We start from the raw sequence: 14,410 nt of genomic DNA, 5'->3' as shown, positions 1-14,410 counted from the left end.
GCTGTGGTATGACTGTTGCTCTCTCTCTCTCTGTCTCCACAGCCATAGTCCAGGGTGACTCACTAGATGAGATCTATAATAAAATCAAGCTGATCATAGAGGAGCAGTCAGGCCCTTACATCTGGATCCCGTCCGCAGAGAAGCTCTGAGCTCACCGCCTCCACGGAGCCCCCACCTGACCCCCGCACCCACTCCCACCCGACACCTTTCCTTCCCTTTCACTGATATGTTTCATATCAAGTTTTAGTGTCATCATTATGTTACCCTCAATTGAAAGACGTCTTCTCACCATTACTGTGACTGTGCACACCCCTGCATGAGTTTCTCAGCAATTCCATTCAAGATTGGAAATGCCATTCCTAAAGAAATTTTTTGTCATGTAAAACAAAAAAAGGGAAACCTGAGCGAATCCTTTTCGTGCGTTTTGGACGGACTTGAAGATGAGAATGTCTCAACGAAGTGAGAATGGGGAGCCGGGGAGTTGGAGATGGAGGCACGAGCGGGAACCTTGTATATGTTCATTCAATTTCATGAAAAAAGACATTCAAGGATGCTGTGCGAGGTTTTTTACGAGGACTAGATACAGTTCAAACCTGCTGATGGTACCGTCACTGCTCGTGTTTCTAATGGATAAACTTCAAAACAGTACTCACAAACCAGCTCGCTGTACTTGATTGGCCACCTGGCCGTTTGTATGGCGACGCATCCGGAGGTAGAACAAAATGGAAAACGGGGTTTGAGTCTATACATTTATATTACTGAAATCACATGGAAAATAAAAACCCTATGGAGAGATTTTACTACATAATACGGTACACATTTTACACTTCACTAGAATTGTCTACTCGGAGGGCTGTTAGATTTCATTTACTTGTCTTTGGGTTTTTGTGTTCTTTCTTTCTTGTGGTTTTAGCTGCTCTGTATTAAAGATGGGGGTAGAGAGGTGTAAATGGGCTCTCTGCAGACCACCAAACTGCCTTACAATGAATAAACGCTTCTGTCAAATTCCTGTCAATCGTGGGGGGAAGGGGAACGACACAATACTCAAACTATCAGTGCTTAGAGGGAGACTCGATTTTAGTGCTTTTGTGAGTTTCCCATCATCCTATTGGAGGCCTAACTTGTGAGTGCAATAGACTTAAGTGTCTTACCTCTGTGAAATCCTTTTTTGCAAAGCTTTTTTTTTTCTTTTTTTTTTTTTTTTTTTTGTCTTAAGCAAAATCCAATTTCGGCCGCCATTGGAGTTGTTGAAAAGCAGACAGCCCACTTGCACTTCCTCTGCCTTCCATGACTATATTCTCTTCAGACTGAACGGTAACAAGGTACTGTCCTGTTAGCTGCCCAGGAGCGCAGCCTTAAAACGGGTAGAATCAAGACAATAATTGTATTGGATGTCCTTCTTGATATTAAAGCGTTAGTGGAGCCTGAAATTGACCGTTTTCCCCAGAACTCGACGATGGTTTGATTAAATCTGTTCTTTGTAATGACAGCTTTTAAACGATTTTTTTTTCTTCTGCTCCTTCATTTCCGGGCTGATGTTTACTCCACTGTGTTGAGCCTTGTGCCGGGGCGAGCTTGGTGAGCTCAGGAATCTGATGGATAATTACTACAATATTTTTTTTTTTTTTTTTTTTCGTACATGACTAAAGGGCCGTGATCATATTGTGATGGAATAGAGAGAGTATGAACTCAAAGGGATGCTTTTCTCTTCTCTAACTGAACACCCAGACATGCTGATATATTATACTTGTGTATTCTAAATATTTAGTCTTCTTTTTTTTTTTTCTTTTTTTGAAACACTTTGTAAGCACTATGTCTGTGGTTGCCCTTGGGTTCAGCCGGAGAGAATGGGATCACGACGGAATGGGATACAGAAGTACAGTACTTCCTTCAGTCTCTTTCTTTCTGTATTGAGATGTCTGGATCCTGCAGGAAGTGAGGGAAGTTCCTGGGCCCACTCTCTTCCCCGTCCCGTCCCGCCCCACAGGCATTTTCTAAACAGGTGCGCTCACCTGCCCAGCGTCTCTGCGAAATCAGCTGTCATACCTGTGTCAAAACCAGAGTTCAGGGAATAATCGAAGGGAACAGAGCCATTTATAAACTGCTTACAGACTGTTTTAATGGGTATGATAGCTGTAAAGTGTAAATATCCCCTTCACTTGTGCTTCATGCATGTGTGATACAACTGGGACAAACATGTTTTATAAATCACAAATGTCAGGTAAGTAAACTTTGAATTTATTCTGAGATTAATTTCCATACAAATGTGCCGTAACGTTGGTATTTCTCTATAGAAAAAAATCTTCAGCTGCCTATCGGAACTTTTTTTTTTTTTCTTTTTTTTTTTCTTTTTTTTAGTGAGTCGGGAACCAGCTTCCCTACAATACGGCCTGTCTACTTGTGATATCTTGTGGAACTTGTCTGAGTGTATAGATGAAAAACAAATGTAAAAATATATATAAATATATATATAATATATATATATAAATATATATAAAAAAGACATGTGGACAGCAACCCATAGAGTGATATTAAAAGTAAACCAGGAGCTTAATAACTCATTTTTAGCGTAGATCTGGTCCTCTGAGGTGACGAGCAGGAAAGCAGCTGACTGTTCGCACCGTTGATGCCGGTCAGCCGTGTTGGTGAAGCCCAAAGAATTTTGATTCATTGTACTATATTTCTAATGAAACGGATTGAATCAGAGCAGCTCTGGTGTACTAATGAGGGTCTCTGCTCCGGAAGGCACGAGCGTGAAATGGGGAGGGAATGGGTCTGATTTGTCTTTCTGAGTGATTATGAGTTTTTGATGTGACAGCACACCTGTGCAGTAAGTGCTTGCAAATATGAACCCTTTGATTGTACAGTAGTGTCCTCCCCATGATTACAGGTGGTACAACCCATCAGGACACAAGGAAAACTGCTCTTTTATATCCTGGTCAGGATGGAACACAGTCCTACCGATTATTATTATTATTATTAATATTATTTTTGTTTTGTTTCGTTTTGTTTTTTCTTTTTTTGGACTGGACAAGAGTTTATTTGTTTGGAAATAAACTATGTGACTCTGTTACGATTTCAATGCATGCATTTTTATTTGTTTTGTATCGCAATGCAGATGTTTTGAACTAGTCGACCGAGAACAGCTCAAAACAGATAACCGGATGACAGGTAATAAAATAATACTGCCAAAACGTATTTCAGATTAAATGAATATATGAACCATTTCATAACCGTACCGACAAACCCCCTCATCTCTTAGCGTCTCAAAAACATGCACAGAAATTCACACTACATATTAAACACGTGCCGTTAGACCTGAGATCTCCATCTGCGACTGAAGCCATCATTCACTCCTCAATAATGAGATTCTTCTTGGCTTTATCCAGCCTGTCCAACACCTCACTGTACAGACCCGCCATCTGGGGAGACACATTTCATGTATTTTATTCACACCTTGCCGTGTTTTCTTTTACCAAACAACATGAACAAAATGTTTTTATTGAACATTATCTTGCGAATTGCCAAATGACATTTAAACCGCTAGCTCAACTATTGTATGTCGCTTTAACTGCAGACCCATATAGCTGTAACCAACCCTGCCGCTCTAATTAAACCTCCCGCTGAGGTGACGAAAAAGCGGCTCGCGCACCTGACTCGAGGCAAGGAGAATACGAAACATGAAAATGAAATCCAGCGCTCGAGCGGCTGCAACTCCTGCGGCGTTACCTGAGAGTGATAGCTGTCCTGCAGGGAGCCCAGGTGCTTCAGGAAGCTCATTCCCAGCCCACACCACCTCTCGGCCTCGGGATACTGGGCCAGACTGTAGAGCAGGATTCCCGTATTCCACGCTCGGGTCAGCAGCCACAGGATCTCCAGTTCTGGAAAGTCCACGGGCTGTGTGAGAAAGCGAGACGTCCGTTAGAGGATGGATCAGATGCTGTAATAATAGCTGCGGAATTATGCGGTTTCCTATTGATGATGTCGTGAAGGTCGCGGATTCAGAATAGCACCCTGATGCTTATGCAAGTTTTCTGCAACGTGAGTTCAAGATAAAGGACACGGGGGAGATTTCAAATTAGCATCCAAATTGGCAGGAAGAAGCTGGTGAATGGAGCATCTGCTAACTGAGGCATAACTAAAAGCCCATTGACAGAAACAGGAGATTCTTTCAAAGAGGGGGATAATTGCGGGGCTGAGCTGCAGCGGGTCGTGTGTGACGGCTGCTGAGTCACAGTAACCAACTCACTGCGGTTGCTACGATGGAAAGAGCTTCCTCGTAGTAACCCCACACTTCCTCCAGCATGCAGGGTTGCACCTCAGACACGCCGCTCGGCAGGGTCAGCTGAATCAGGCTGTGCAAGCAGTTACTGTGACGCACGCACACACACACACACACACACACACACACACACATACACACACACAATGTATAAGGTGTGTCATGAGGAACGGTCTGGTGTGTTTTGTTGTGGTAAATTCACTGCGTGAGGAAGTAGTCTGACCTGCAGCGTGTAAGGTCGACCTCTGGCTGTTTTCTGTGCAGAGACAAGGCGATCCTCAGTGCTTTCTTACACAGAGCAGGGGAATGAGCCGGTGCTTCCATCGCCAGGACTGTAGACACAAAGTACAGGACCATCACAGCTTATGATGTCATTTCATACGGATGCAAAGTTTGGGGTCGGTAAGTTTTTTTTTTTTTTTTTTTTTTTTAAATAAGAGTAAGAGTTTGAAAATATTGCAACATGTTTTATATTTAAACATATATATTAAAATATTAATTATTTGGGATGGCAAAGCTGAATCTTCAGCAGCCGTTACTTCAAACATTGGTGTTACATAATCCTTGAGAAATCATTCTAATAGCCTGGTTTGGTGCCCAAGAAACATTATTATCAATGTTGAAAACAGTCATACTGCTTATTACTTTTATGTGATATTTTTTAGGATTCTTTGATGAATAACAAGGTCAAAAGAACAGCATTTACTTTAAATAAAAATCTCTTTTTGATCAATTTAATGCACCCTTGATGAATAAAAGTATTACATTCTTTAAAAAAAAATCTTGACCCCAAACTTTTTATATATATAGAATTATTTAAAACAGGTTATGGTTATGGTTCTAGAGGTAATGGTTCTAGAAGCTGACCTGCGATCATTTCTAGCAGCTTGGCCTCAATGCAATCCAGTTCTAAAACTGATTCAAACACAGATTCAAGCTTTGGATCATTTAATTTGGCCCGGGCTTCAAACTCATAGAGCAGCAATAATGTGTCTGTTCTGTCTTTGGAGGAAGTGCCTAATCAGGAAAGAATGTGCCAGAAAGACTTTTAAGATCCTTGTCATTATGGACAAACAGGTAGAGTCTGGAATTTGTAAAAGAATAAAATGAGTAAATGACCTGAAGCTTTGATGGTCGTCCAGATCTCTTTACAGAGCTGAATGTGCTCTAGAGTCTGGGTCAGGAGCTCGGTCTGAAAGCACATCAGATCTTATACACTGCGCCCTCTGCTGGTTAGTCATAGTAGAAGGACAAATTCAGATCAGAGAACAAATGCAGTAGTGTTTGTCAAAACTTTCCATCTTTGATGTCTCCTATTGTCAAAAACAATATTGGAAAACCACCAACATGGGCTTTGATATTTGCTTTTGTACTTCTGCTGGAAATAACGTTTGTTTTCATTAACAAAACCAAGGGCTATCAGTATATTAAAATAATCAAATATCTTTTTAGACATAAAAAAATGTAAATAAATGTTTATAAAGTGTATTTTAATGTAAATATTTTAATTTTACAGTCTTAAGAAAAGTAGACTAATTAAGAAAATGACAAAACAAGACTTAAAATTTGCTAAATTAACTAAAAAGTAAGATATGTCTTAATTTAAATCACCACCTCAACAACTGTTTTACTTTCTTTGAAAAAGCAGGGAAAATCTAAATTAATTATGTTGCCTAATTTGTGATAAAGTGTGATTTCTTGACCTGGACAAATAATTCAATTATTGAATGAATAAATGATTAACAAATTTCTATAATGATTTTTATAATACATTTTTCTCTAGCTTTACAAATGCATACATATTTTGTAGTTAAGCGCCAGCAATTTATTTGGTGAGTGGGAGGGCTAGAAAGTGTGAACAAAAAAAATTAAATATATTTTTATATAATCCCTTGTTCTGTATATCACAGATGAATGTGAAAGTCATTGCTTAAAAATAATGTGAATCTTTAAAACAGTTCGCCAAAAAATTTAAATTTTTCCTGTTTTGAAGAATGTTGGTAACCAAACAGTTGCTGGTAGCCATTATGGAAAAAAATACCATGGAAGTCAATGGCTATCAATAACTTTGGTTACCAACATTTTGCAAAATATCTTCTTTTGTGTTCATTTATTTTTGGGTGAACTATCCTCTTAAGAATGTTCTGGAATCCAGAAATTTTTTTTGGAGTACTGGGCCTCTGAATAGTATTGTAGACAGTGGGAGGCCTTGAAGTAATGTTGAGAAAATACACCACCGCTGAGACAATGCACCTGGCTGAAGACCACTGATGTGGAGAGTTTGTAGCTTAAGAAAGCAAAACGGAATTTCGTATTGAAAACCGTTGAAATGATCCTGCTTTTAAACATACAACTTCAGTCCATATTCAGAGTTTGTACAGTGTCAGGTTTCAAGACTCCACCTTGTCTTTAAAAAGCAAGCAAACGCCTCTTGCCTCCTGGTTATTGTTTAATCAGGTGGAAATGATGAACTAAAACTAGAAACCAGTGAGCGATCCACCTGTTGCTCAGTGTGATCAGATCTCCTGCAGACCTCCAGAGATGCAGCAGCAGCCATCAGCAGACACGTCTTCTGCCCCATCAACACCCCTCTGTCTGCGGCGCACAGCTGTGACAGCTGCTCAACCAGACAGAACATCACACACCTCACTTACACTTAACTACAGTATCAGCGTGTGGGTTTGTGTTAATGTGATTATGAACTAGCCTACAGCTATTGAGAGGAACTGTGCTTGAACTTACCTGGAAGGAGAGAAGGAAGAAATCCCTCATCCTCACAGGGCTGTGCTCACACTGCAGGGCTGAGTTCCACGCTGACAGAGACACACACACACACACAATCAATCAAACACAACAAACACATAGATACATGTCTCAAAAGCTGGAGATTTTGGAATAAAGCACCGATTCTCCTGAACCAGTTGGCGTCTTCTGAATGTTGCTGTGCTCCTTGGCTGATTTGTGATAATTTCTCAAGAGCTGTAAATTTAATACAAATACAGTAAATCAGTGTGGGGAAATATGACTGATTAAAAAAGGAAAGTTTAATGAAATGTTATGAGTAAAATGTACCTTTTTTCAGGTATGACAAGAGGATATCTGAGTTGGGACTCCTGTTTTAATAACAGATAGCGTGTGTTAGAGAAGCAGCTTTGCTGAATTTGAGGCACTGAATCACTGATCTGCTAACCTGGTTTCCTCACTGATGTTTTCCATTGTTGTCAGAACAAGTCGTACTAAACACCTGACAAAGAAAAAGGAAGAAATTATGTTTCTATAGCAGAGATACCTGACGTGCTCCTGTTTGCTGCTGACGTAAGGGTCAAAAGTCAAAATGAATGTGTGACTGACCTCAAGGCAGTGAGGATTTGAGGAACATCTTGTGAGTGTTCACACACACTCTCTAGGGCTCTGATGGCTGTTTCCTGCTGCTCATGCTGTGGTGAAAAATACTGTTTAAATACTTCTGATCTACAGGCAGTTATGTGGATTTATTAACCCAGTGTCTGCTGTCTTATAATATTATTGTGTTGAAATATACAGGATAAATGGTGAGAGAAAAGTCAAATGAATCTGGTATAATATGGCCAACCTCGAGGGCGATGTGTGCGGCCAGGCTGAGGAGGTTTGCAGCGGCGTTTTCAGTCACTAGCAGTCTGTCCTCGCTGGGGACCGGATTCTGAGCCAGAGCGCCAATCTCTCTCAGAGCCACAGCAGCTTATTAACACATTAAAGACATTCACTTCGGTGTTTATCTATTGATTATACATTGTTCTTTGTGATTTCTGGGCCTCATTTCCATTTGTACTATTCAAAAATGTTGAGTCTGTAAGATTTTTAATCTTAAAATTAATTCATTACAATCCTAATCCTCTACGTTACCCTTCTCCGCATCGTTTTCTAGTACAGCGATCTTGTAGATGTTGAACTGTGTAAAAATGTTGCATGGATCAATCCTTGCTGCCTTTTCTGCAGCGTCTTTGGCCTTAAACAAGAAACAAGAATCAAACAATGTGGCAACTTTCACAACAGACATGTATGAAAACTTGTGTCCATGTAATGAGATGCTACCTTCTCAAGCTGACGCAGGTGCAGGAAACAGGTGGATCGGTTTCTTTGCAGTTTAGCAAGATTTTGATCCAACTCGTCTGCTCTGTAAAAGCTCAGTGAGTAGTTATACCATTCCAGAGCTTCAGAATAGTTCTTGGCCTGTGCAAGGCAACAAACATGACAGCTGTCTCACTTAACTCAAACTAACAAGCTCTACTTGCTGCAACTATTCAGTACTATATAAAGAAACAAAATCACACATTTTCTACACTGATTGTGGAGGGAAATCTCGTTACACACACTACTGGTGTGTCTGTGTGTGGGGGGGGGGTATGTTTATTCAGCAAGGATGCATTAAACTGACAAAGTGGCAGAAAAGATATATTGTTGCAAAATATTTCAAATAAATAATTCAAATTCAAATAAATGCTGTTCTTTTAACTTCCTATCAAAGAATCCAGGGAAAAAAATTATCATGGCATCCACAAACATTAAGTAACTCAACAATTTTTAACTTTAAATATAATAAGACATGCTTCTTAATAAAAATGGAGCAATATTTTAAACTATATTAATATACTGTTGATTTAAACTGTATTTAAACTGTTTTAACAAAACATTTGATCAAACAAATGCGGTCTTGGTGAAAACAAGACAATTTTTTCACAAACATATAAAAAATCTTTTGATGTAGGGTATGATAAAATGTTTATACTGGAAGTAACTCTATTTGTAGCTGAATGATTATTCAAGTAAAACTATGTTGTACTTCAAAGTTTTTGGAAGCTCTATCCCACAGAAGAAGGTGGAGAGATGACAGGGTCTGAGGTTCCAGTTGTTTTCCAGTGTAATGTCCTAGAAAACAATTATTAAACACACAATTCATTATTGACATTAACACACTCTTGGTTACTAACGCTGAATGAAAATTACCCGTGATAGCATCCTCAATCTTCTGCTTGGCCAGCAGGTCTTTGCCCTGCTGCAGCAGCAGCTCTATATGCATGAGCAGAGCAGAACCCAGTTCAGGAGATGAATCAAAATGCAGACACACCCTCTTCAGGAAGTCAAAGGCCAGAGCCTCCCTGAAACAATAACATGTCAGTGTTTCTGTCATACCTGGCCTTTTCAACCACAGATCTCAAGACTATTTTCGCACCTGTTTAGAAAACCCTGTCGGAAAAAACAGCATATGCTGGTTAGGTATGTTTTGAAGCGTGGCTGCCGGTTTGAGTTGGTTTAAGCTTGTCATGTCCTGGTACTAAGCTGGTCCTGCGCAGGAGCTAGTTCCTTAGGACCAGCACATGACCAGCTAAGGACCGGTTTAAACCAGTTCAAACCAGCAGCTGCTCTTCAAAACATTATCAGCATATAGTGTTTTTTTCAACAGAAATCATACCTGTTCTCTCCCATGAGCAGCTTTACTGTGCTCAAGCACACTTCCAGAGGAACCTCACAGTCCAGTAGCTCTAACAGCCCTGACGTGGAAAGAAACATGTTAAGAAGGAACACATTTGTGAGATAGAAAACATATCCACAAACTGCAATTTCAGCAGAGATAGAAGGCTCACCAGATTTTATTGCCTCATCTGAGCTGTGGCTTTTAATTAGGATACGAATCTTTAAATGCAAGCCTGACAAATGCATATGCTCCTGAAATGGCCAAAAAAAACACAACACTGTTTGTGCTACAATCCAATCTAAAGCTCTGCTTTGTCAAGATCAGGATGCACTATAAATCCTTTACTTTATTAGCCAAGCACACAGCATGAAGAGCTTTCTCCAGGTACTTCTGACAGTCCCACTCCAAATAAACCTTTGCAAGAAGTCTCAAAACTTTGGCCTGAAGAATGGAAAGTAAGATTACAACACATTCAGGTAAAGCAATAAAGTCCGAGACCACACTGAAAATCCGTGATTCATTTTATACATGGAAATTGATATTAAAGTCATTGTTTGTCAATAAACTTTACTTTTTAACTCCATATATTATATAAATTAGATAAGCTGATAAATAAAGCTATAAATAAAGCAGATATTTATCTGTTCATTTCAGTGTTCACTAATATTTCTTACTTGCATCTCTGATCCTGGTGAGTACTTCACACTCATCTTGCCTATATCATAACTTTGGCTGAAACACAGAAAAAAAGTATATATATATATATATATATATATATATATATATATATATATATATATATATATATATATATATATTAAACAACAGTGTCAATACTTAATTACAGTATTACCAATTATATTGTAATAACAAACGATAAATGAAAATACAAAATATATTAAAATATAAAACAATTGCATATATATATATATATATATATATATATATATATATATATATATATATATATATATATATATATATATATATATATATATATATATATATATTATATATCCTACCTTAGCCAAAATGTGCTCTCTTCATGCTTTCCCTGACTGTAAGTTTCAATCCCAAAGTTGTAACAGGTGAGAGAGAGATAGCCAGTCTAAAAGGATATTTCTTCTTTTAAAATTTTGCATTTTCTAAATCTCTCTTACATAAAAATAAGAAAAGACACCACTTGACAGGTGCTAAGTCTGTCCACCTCTTTAGGGAGACGCAGAAGCATTTCTTTACACCGCTGTACGTTTGACACTGCCTCTTGATGTTGTTCTTGAGAAACTGCCTATTTAGACAACAGAAAACTATTTCAATCTATAAAACAGATAAATATAGTTGCATAAATTGCAAAACAATCTGCTAAATCTTTCATCTTTAATTAAATATGCTCAATTGATCCAGTGGTTTTAGAGCATTCAGACACTAATTTTAAGCAATCTTTGCTTACAGATTCAGCTTTGTATGACAAAACCCGGAGCAGGTCTTTCTCTACGTCTCCCTTTGGTGTGTTCATATCTTCTGCAAAATCTCCATGGGAAGCGAGTCTGCTGTAAAGAGTCTCCAGGCTCTGTGAAAGTATCATACTTAGTTTCTTATTCTCAGAGTCACTAAATTATAATAATAATCATGGGCATTTTGAATGTGCCAAGTGTCTGCATGTATATTATATTTTATTTATTCATTTATTTTTGCATTCACACTGTACATACATTGACAGCAAGGCTCAAAAAATCATCAGCGACTTTGGGTCGTTTGCAATCAAGCCATGTTCGTCCTGTTTTACTTGCCATCTGGGGAGATAAAGTAATATGCAGTAATAAAATATGTCAGAAACATTGCAAAAAGATTGAAATGAACAAAGCTACTGTTGGGATTTATACAAGCTAAACGGATAAAAACAAAACAAAAACAGATTTCACAAACCAGTATCTGCTTGCGAACAATATTCTCTGATGGGTTTTCAGGGCCGCATGAATACAGAAGTCTGCATGCCACATGACGCACTAAAACATGTGCAGTGAGTTAAACAAATTTGTAGCTGATCAAATAATTGACATCTGTGCAAACATCTGGAGACTTTTAAATTGTCTTTTGTTGGTACAGGAAAAAATAGCTATATGACAAAACAGAAAGACAGATGAATGGCAGAAACAGATATACGAATAGATAGATAGACAGAGAAAAATGACCAAGACCTTTGGCCTTTTGCTCTTCTGTAATAGTTGAGCCGACACGTTTGGTCACTGCCCAGTTCCAAAGCTGTATGGCGATGTCCTCCAACTACAAATAGATACATAAAATAAAATTGCGTTATTTATTAAAACATTAAGCCATAATTTTCACATTTTACCACATTTTCAAAAAGCGCTGTGTTACTTAAAAAAACTAAATAAACATAAGCTTAGTCAAGATAACGAGAAGCTAAGTTGCTAGAGAACACCTGATCGCAACAAAACATGGAATAATACAAATCAAACATGATCTCTTGTGGCTTCCGTAGATTTCAGCTGAGGTGGGCATTGCGCACCTGAGCATCCTGTAGTTTTGCAGCTGCATCTAGAGTTGATATCGAGTTAAAGAGGGACTCAATCACCTCATCCAAACTCGAGTCCACCTGTCTGTGGAGAAGCTGCTCTGACAGGTCTGTGAAAGACAAAATCAGTCTTCAAACACGAAACAGATCTACATCACTTCATGACAAGGTAAGCTGAAATAACGACAACAATTATTTTATAAACAAGCGTAATAGCTAATCCCTGACAATGCTAACTTCCGCAAAACACGATAAATTCTTACTTTTTACGTCGACTACGAACTGCTCCATATTACGGTCATGTCTGTATATTCTAACGTAACTTAAAACTGTGAAATATATTTTGTCAGCGTTTTAGTGACGGAACCACGACCCCTCGCGAGCGTTCCCGCCAAAAACACGCCCGCACGCGCTGCACGCGAATGTAATTCTTCTGTTTGGCCGCAAGGTGGTGTCTCGCACACGGTTATGCGTTCACTCTCAATCACGTCTCCCTCACATATTTCACGTGTAGATTTATTGACGTGATAAAAACAAATCTTATAATTGCTACAACAATAAAATGCTATTATTTGTGACCGTGGACCACAAAACAGGTCATTAAAAAAATTTTTTTATTGAGATTTATGTATCAGTTGAATAAATAAGCTTTCCATTGGCGTGTGATTTGTTATGATAGGGCAATATTTGGGCAGGATACAACTATTTGATAATCCAGAGACTGAAGGTGGAAAAAAAAATTGGAATAATGGGAAAAAAGTTGTCCAAATTAAGTCCTTAGCAATGTATATTACTAATCAGTTCATTTATGGTAAAAAAAAAAACAAAAAACATTTATTGTAGGACATTTTCAAAATATCATAATAGAACATTATCCTTACTTAAAATCCTAATGATATTCACTTTTAATTAACATAGGGGATTAAAATGTACACTCACTGTTTAAATAGCTAATAATATTTTTACTATTAGGCTATATAAAATATATCAGCTAAAGGAAATATGTATGTCATAAGCACTTTTCATGCATACATGACCGCAATACCCTGCAATCTGTCCTGTTGAAAGATTTGGGCATTATGGTATAATAGCATTGTTTAAGCATAATATTCATCACCTTCTAGTGGTAAGAACCTCATTCACCCCCAAGAAAGTATGTGTTGATAACGCTGGAGTTTTTGTTTTAACAGGGGAGGTCATTGTTGAGCTGAAGGAAAGAGCTCAAGCTGCGTACACAGAATCGGTTGTGGGACTCTCTTATTGTGTTGCACTAGATTCAAAAATAAGATGTCTTAAAAGCCCACTCCTCTCGGTGCTTGGCTTCCAGCAATTGTTTCTGCCTGACTCTTATCTAGCCACCGTGGTGGCCTGAGGGAAATGTGATCAGTTCAGAGGGCTTGATTGCACAGGAGAAAGAAAAAACAAACATGATCCCTGTGACATGTGGTCAGAAAGATGCACACACGATTTCCTAAAGCCCGCTACATAAATAATATAAAAATAATAATAAATACGCATATTTATACATTTGTGCCAGATTTAAAAATACTTCACCGCACAGTTCTACTTTGAGATACAATGTCATTATTAGTTGGTAGCTCAATATTAGGCCAATTGCATAGCAGATTTAAGAAATACTTCAATCAGATCTCTACATTCATAACTATATATAGTATTATAAATCACCTCAGCAGCAAATTTACTAATGCAGTGCCTAAGAGAGGGATGGTAACTTTGAATGTTTTCTCTTTTGAATGACATTGTTATTCTCTCATTTTCCCCCCTTTTTTTAAAGTTGTGAAAACACTATTGTGGGGTTTTTCTTTTGCTATTTTAGCAAATGGCAATGAATATATATATTTGTGGTACTCTCCCATTCACCTAACTATGATGACTTTAGCTGCTGAGAAACCCAGTAATGTGAAAACATTTATTTTACAATGTTTTATATATATATATATATATATATATATATATATATATATATATATATATATATATATATATATATATATATATATATATATATAAAACATTGTAAAATAAATGTAAAAAAAATACCTTAAACAAAAAAAGGGGAATTTAAAGAATAAAAAACAAATCAAAAAGGCTGCAAAAACATTGCAGAAAAAATATGATT

At 37.8% G+C, this 14,410-nt stretch overlaps 2 protein-coding genes across 15 annotated transcripts in view; one reads left to right on the top strand and one right to left on the bottom strand.

The window, feature by feature from the left end:
• The window catches only part of dlg3 (discs, large homolog 3 (Drosophila)), a 75,238-nt gene extending 73,751 nt beyond the window's left edge, over positions 1 to 1,487 (top strand). For all 14 annotated transcript variants that reach the window (XM_043257164.1, XM_043257173.1, XM_043257172.1 and 11 more), the window contains one exon: positions 43 to 1,487. In XM_043257164.1, the coding sequence (XP_043113099.1) occupies positions 43 to 149 (107 nt within the window). In that variant the 3' untranslated portion in view covers positions 150 to 1,487. The remainder of the gene's footprint in view (positions 1 to 42) is intronic.
• tex11 (testis expressed 11) lies at positions 1,160 to 12,693 on the bottom strand. Its single transcript, XM_043257178.1, has 29 exons — positions 12,534 to 12,693; positions 12,265 to 12,380; positions 11,933 to 12,017; positions 11,661 to 11,740; positions 11,447 to 11,527; positions 11,185 to 11,304; positions 10,942 to 11,022; positions 10,757 to 10,842; positions 10,409 to 10,466; positions 10,080 to 10,175; positions 9,904 to 9,985; positions 9,732 to 9,810; positions 9,266 to 9,417; positions 9,102 to 9,187; positions 8,354 to 8,491; positions 8,165 to 8,267; positions 7,875 to 7,999; positions 7,634 to 7,719; positions 7,473 to 7,526; positions 7,355 to 7,395; positions 7,187 to 7,261; positions 7,025 to 7,095; positions 6,783 to 6,899; positions 5,402 to 5,474; positions 5,150 to 5,299; positions 4,506 to 4,614; positions 4,250 to 4,370; positions 3,730 to 3,897; positions 1,160 to 3,422 (listed from the first exon to the last, which is right to left on the bottom strand). The coding sequence occupies exons 1-29, from the start codon at positions 12,559 to 12,561 to the stop codon at positions 3,351 to 3,353; spliced, it is 2,733 nt and encodes a 910-aa protein (XP_043113113.1). The 5' UTR covers positions 12,562 to 12,693; the 3' UTR covers positions 1,160 to 3,350.
• Between the last annotated feature and the right edge of the window lie 1,717 nt (positions 12,694 to 14,410).

Source organism: Puntigrus tetrazona, chromosome 14 (genome assembly GCF_018831695.1).
Source record: "Puntigrus tetrazona isolate hp1 chromosome 14, ASM1883169v1, whole genome shotgun sequence".
Taxonomy (NCBI): domain Eukaryota; kingdom Metazoa; phylum Chordata; class Actinopteri; order Cypriniformes; family Cyprinidae; genus Puntigrus; species Puntigrus tetrazona.
Note: the sequence above shows the minus strand (reverse complement) of the source record. Positions and strands in the feature narration are given on the sequence as shown.